At 38.6% G+C, this 6,002-nt stretch overlaps 1 protein-coding gene across 1 annotated transcript; it reads right to left on the bottom strand.

Moving 5' to 3' along the window:
* Positions 1-631: 631 nt before the first annotated feature.
* Positions 632-5,619, bottom strand: snrnp27 (small nuclear ribonucleoprotein 27 (U4/U6.U5)). The gene is made up of 6 exons (XM_085474522.1): positions 5,424-5,619; positions 4,078-4,204; positions 3,610-3,722; positions 3,422-3,501; positions 1,288-1,352; positions 632-935 (listed from the first exon to the last, which is right to left on the bottom strand). Exons 1-6 carry the CDS (start codon positions 5,458-5,460, stop codon positions 881-883), a joined length of 477 nt encoding a protein of 158 aa, XP_085330648.1. The 5' UTR covers positions 5,461-5,619; the 3' UTR covers positions 632-880.
* Between the last annotated feature and the right edge of the window lie 383 nt (positions 5,620-6,002).

Here is a 6,002-nt window from a genome sequence, read left to right as displayed (position 1 = left end):
CAATTCACATGACCTCTTATCATTGGTCTCTTTCTTCTCCGTCACAAACTATCTGCACGCATGCGCCCGCTTGTTGCTTTCTGATCCATAATGGCTTTAAAAGGCTCGGCGCTAGATTGGATCTGCCGGAGGGATGCTCGGTTATGATTGGTAGTTGGGGTAAGGACAAGTACAGGGATTGGTTATTTTGGTGGGTCGGTTCTGTCAGACAGCACAGCTGATCCAATCTAGTATGAAACATTTAAACGCTTGCTTCAAAATGAGAGGGATCATTATTTTAGAGCACGATAAACCCTGGACTTGAACAAATACCACCCCAGGAAAGGTTTCTTAGCAGCCTTTACGTAGGACTGAATTTAAACCTGGATTTGAAACAATCCTATAGGATACATTTCTCAGAGAACACCAAATGAGATTATGCTATATTTAAACTAGAAAGAAACGCAAGCATTCACAGGAATAACCAATCTGATCCTATTCAATCCTTAAAAGGGACAATGAATAATGTCATATTTAGCCATTATTTCAAAAGAAACTGTGTTCCTGCACAACCTAGCGGATAGATATTTAATCAGTGCATAAGCATTTTAATAAATTAATTTTCATAATCAGGACAGAAAGCATGTTTTTTTTAATGCTTTTATTTCAAATAAATCATCCATGTCAGCAATATTAAGCTCAGTCTCACCCAGCTGTGAGTACATCTTGCAGGTACTTCTATTTACATGTATGCATTTGCTTATAAAAAGGTATATACACGACTGTTAAATCACACAAAACACGTAAGATATTGAACATGCCATCTATTTTCATAAGGGTGGGGGGAAGGGAGGGTACACACAGGTAAACTTATTGGGGAACATTGGAGTTGATGATACTTTCAAGCAATGAAGTCCAGCGGCCTGTTAAATCCACCCTTTCTGTTCATGTACTGCCTGTAAAATAAATATATAAGAAAACATTATATCACTGTTTCCCTCCCAACACACACAGATTACATCATCGAGCACCAATGGGAGCGTTGGCATCTCTGCATAGAAACACCTGCGGAGGTGATTGGCTACTTTAACAGTGATAGATGCTGAGAGTGCACACTGTGAAGAGGGGGGGCAGAAAAATTGACGTAACTCAGCAACACGACTAACAGCTGGGGCTCCAAAAGAAACTTTAAAAAGGATCTGTCACTAACAAAGGAAAGCTTATGAAATATCCAAAGAGACGTGCTGCACTGTACAGACACGGCACAACCAAACAACTACAAATGCTTGTTTCTGTTCAATGACCTACCTGTATTTTCTCTTCATGGTCACATTGACGGCATACGCGTTACTTGAGCCATCAGTCTTCTTCCCCTGTGTAAAAACAATGTTACTGCATGACATATCACGAAACAAACTTTTAAAAAACATTCTTAGCTAAACATGACAGTGTACAGATGAAGCTGAATTGGGTCAAGCTCATGATAGCAGTTGGAATTCTCTAAATATGCATTTCACAGAACTGAAGGATTTTGATCAGTGGAAAACAGTTTTGTTAATAGGACACAAACCCAGTGGCCTGCCAGAGGAACCTCTTTATCAACAATAACACTGCTAGTGTTCAATGGACTGAGTTTTGAAGTGACCCTTTTCAACCCACTGTTTGCTCTTTGTGATTATATTAAGCTTACCAACTCTTATTGGATAAACAGTTTGCCCAACCACAACTATTAGCTTATAATTGCAACTATTCATCCACTTCTTGTAACTGCTACTCTTTATTTAGTGATTACTTTAAGTCTATCCACTTATTTTCCCCTTTTGATCATTTTCATAATAGACAGGTTTCATACCATTTAGAATGTTAATCTATTCTTATAGCTAACAATTTGATTTGATTGAATCTTTATTTTTAATGTGCCTGTTATTCTGTTTTCTGTCAAGATGATCCCACATTGCTTCAATAATGTTGATGCTCGGCTATCTAACCGGGTGTGCTTTGGCAGTGTGACTGGGTCATGCTAAACAATGAAGCCCTTGCCAGTCACATGCTTCCCAGATGCTATTACATGGTTGATTAAAATGATGGTACTTTTCTGTGTTCATACTGAACAGCACTGCTTGAAGTGCAGCCCCAAACCACAAAAAAGCCTCCACCCTCTGTTTTAGATTGCTGCAGACACTCAGTGTTGTACCTCTATCTTAACCTCCTGCATACATATTATGAAAAACTGAACCAAGAAACTCACATTTTGATTTATCATGTCTAAGACTTGTTACCACCGATTTTCAGTTCAGTTCTTGTGTAATTTGGAACACTTCAGCCTTTTCTCCTTTTATTCTTCCTTAAGAATGGTTTCACCTTTCCACTAACACTATTTTTGATGAGGCTTCAGTGAACAGATGACCACCCGAAGGGTCAGATGCTTCCCTGTGCCAGGTCATTGCTGGATTTGTTCCTACTTCAAAAGAATATTACTTTTAGATACTGTGACAGGCTATTAGCAACAAAAGTCCCTAAAGGGTTAGGGTTATAACACTGCTCGTTATAGAAGCAAAATAAATGAGAGCGGCTCAAGACTCTTGCACAGTACTGCAAACTTACATTAGCCATGGGGGGGCTTGCTGTCATGTGAAAGCTGCTCTATTTGTACATGAATGTAGATTCATGTACAAACATTTCAGTATGTGTCAATTATGTCAATTTTTAACCGTTTTAAGCCCACCATAGAACCAAGTCCGCCTGAGCTTATCTTTACATTATTACATGCTGTAGTGCCATTTTTGGAGCATTTCCAGTTGCTATACATCAATAAAATCATTATATCCTAAATTTAAATCATACGAATGCAATATGTCCATAGTAACTACATAAATACCAAAAATGTGCAATAAACTAAAAAAGAAACTGAAAATTGTTTTGTTTTTTTTACAAATTTTTCTAGTTACAGAAACTTCAGAGGTACATCCCCCAAAACTGTAAATGCAAAGTTTCACAAAATAGTTCCCAGCCACAGGAAATTCATTTTGAGTGTCTTTATAATTTCATTTTTGAGATACACTCATTTTTACAACCTGCAGCAAAAACGAAAATATAATAGGGATTTGAAAATAGTTATGCAAATTGGAGCGTGCACGCTCCAATTTGACAGATAAGCAGGGGGGAAAAAAGAACCATAACTCAAAAACAACAGTATTCCCCTAAATAGAAAGAGTCAAGGGAAAAATGTGAAAAATGTCCCCTTTATTTAAACAAGGACAACCTGCTTTTTACAGCAGCTGCTCTAATCAATTTCATCAGTGCCAATGTGCTTTTGGAAGTTCCATTTCAATCCACTGAAATAAATGCAAACATACTGTGTGTGTGTGTGTGTGTGTAGTGAATTTTATTAGGAATAAACTGCACCCCCTTGTGGCTGCATAACACATAGAACAACTCTCACCTTGCTGGTATCAAAGTTCCCAAATCCCATAAGCTTCATCATCTCAATCTCCTCCTCCGTTTTGCCCTGCATGTCCTCCGCTATTTAAAAAATAGAAAAAAACATTGAATTTAGTCTCTGTTACTACAAAATGCCTGAAAAACTAAGATTCCTGCTTAATGTGCAAGTGTATAAATAATGTCTGATACCTGAGATCTGAATGGGCTTTGCCGTCTTTTCCTTTGAGTCTTTGCGCTCATCATCTCGTCTCTCCTTTTGTCTCGAAGGAGAGAGGGAGGAGGATCGATGACGTCGGGGAGACCTGCAAAAGGAGCACAGTGATGGCTGCAGGATGGGTTATCACATCTAATCAGAGCAAATAAGGCACTTTGTGGTGCTCTTGTATTGTTTAAAAGAATCTTGACAAAAAGTTTGTTAACAAAGGGCAAAGAAAATCACAAGTGCACCACTACTCATCTGAAACAACACTTCTCTGTGATAGTAAACTGGAAACTGCCGTTTATTCAGTATATACTAACAATACTCATTGTGACCAAAATCTATCACAGCTCTGCATGGGTAAGGTCTCTAAAATAGTAAATGAGGTGGAAGTATTAGTCTTGAAAACAAAGTTTCTCTAAACACAAAAACAAATACACCAACAAACAAAAATTCACCTTGAGCGTCTCCTGTGAGGAGACCGTGAGCGACTCCTGCGACGGTCCCGTTCCCGATCTCGAGAGCGATCCCGCTCCCTTCGTCTTCGCTCACGCTCTCTAGAAGTTGAGCGGGAACGTCTTCTTTCTGGAGGACGAAATGACATCATGGCATTAACTGAAGCGTCTTGAACAGCAGACTGGCATCTATATACTGTAGCAGTCTTAAAAATCCAAACGTCGGCTATTTTCTTCTGTACTGTGTTGGATTTCTGCCATACCATATAAAATAAAATGTCTAAATCTCACATATAATTGGGAAAAACTGGTTGAAATTTAACAACTTTTTTTTAGAAATGACTGTTTTGCTATTACTTCTGTAGGATGGAGTATTATGTATTTTCATAGGTACTGGTATCATGTCTGAAATTGGGCCAACCATAATCAGCACACAATTTCTTGCTACTTACCTTGGTTGTAGTAAAAAGCAAACCGAGTACAAGGTGCTAAATTAGTACCAGTTCATTTGCCATTTATAGTCAAAAGTACTGTACCATTTAGGAACCCACCAGACGTGACCATAGCATAGACTTTCACCTTTAATTTATAGGGTTTAATAAAAAAAATGTTGCATTAACTATTTAGCAAAAATTGAAATGACAGTGAGAGGCTATGAGATATTATATCCGCTTCATGCGTGAGAGTACAACAAGCATACAGTCCTCGACTGACCCTGAAACTGCTTGTTAGTCCACTATGCATCAATTTTTAACCTCTAAAAATAGAGGACCGTGTATTGGATTTCCCAAACTGATCATACAAAAATCTCGGGAAATTAAACTGTAATTTGTCCAGCAGATTTTCTGTATCTTTGAATCAAAGCTGTATCTTTGCAAAACACACGTTAATTATCCTGATAAATCACCCAGAAATATATATTTTTAACATGCAGTTTTTTTATTCCAAAAAAACCCCAACCAAACAAAAAAAACAAAACAAAAAACAAAAACCCTACATCAGACCCAAAAATGCACTGCTGGTTAGGATGGCGTCTTCTCCTCCCGTGGACCCCTGGAGAGTGTTTTTGTTTATCCCCCATTTTATGCACAGTACGTGAACGCAGCTCGGGAATCGTATCGAAGCTACTGCGAGTTCTCCACACATCTAGAACCTTTTGTTAATACGACAACCCAGTCGATGCACACAGTTACAATTAAAATATCAGTTTTGCTTCTAGTCCCTTTGAGGTATAGGTTATTATCTTTATCAGGCAGAAAAACGCGATTTCATAAAGCACATTTACTTCTCGGCGTGTTGGCGAAGAGACGACGTTAACAGAAAAACAGCTAGCTACTTCAGTTTCTTACCTCGTCTTGGAGGAGTTCGACTCCTGCTCCTACCCATTCTCCGAACAGATAAGATACTAGACTCACAAAAAATGGAAAATAAATGTAATACAAATCAGCTGGAAGTTATTTGTATGTCGCTGGTGGATGCTACTAAATGCTACTCCAAACCGGTCTCTTTTTTTTTCTTGAGCTTCGTATGCAAGTTTCCGGTCACGTACAGGAAGAAGAGCGCCCTCTACCAACCTGGAGGATAGTTTTCTTGTTTGGTGGCATAGCCTTTATGATGTTAACCAAAACATCCAAGACCAGCTAGTAATGAATAAAAGCTGTTGTTCATTCTTCTTCTTCTTCTTTTTAAAAAAATGAATAGCATTTAATGACACATGTGAAGTGCAGAGCTGTAGTAACCTCAGAGAGAAAAAACTGAAGAGACAAACCATGAGGGTATAAGTAAGATGGCAACTGTAGTACTGCATGAAGGAGTCAGGAGTGGTAAATAAGAATGCCAGAGTGGTGCAGGATGGATACGAAGATAGTGAGAGAGTGGTGATGTGTGCACTAGGAGCAACAGATGGGTTACAGGTGGGGGTGGGATTA

The sequence above is a fragment of the Copadichromis virginalis genome, linkage group LG12 (genome assembly GCF_057382275.1).
Source record: "Copadichromis virginalis isolate Kocher_CV1m ecotype Utaka linkage group LG12, C_Virginalis_male_GT1.1, whole genome shotgun sequence".
In the NCBI taxonomy this organism is placed as follows: Eukaryota; Metazoa; Chordata; class Actinopteri; order Cichliformes; family Cichlidae; genus Copadichromis; species Copadichromis virginalis.
Note: the sequence above shows the minus strand (reverse complement) of the source record. Positions and strands in the feature narration are given on the sequence as shown.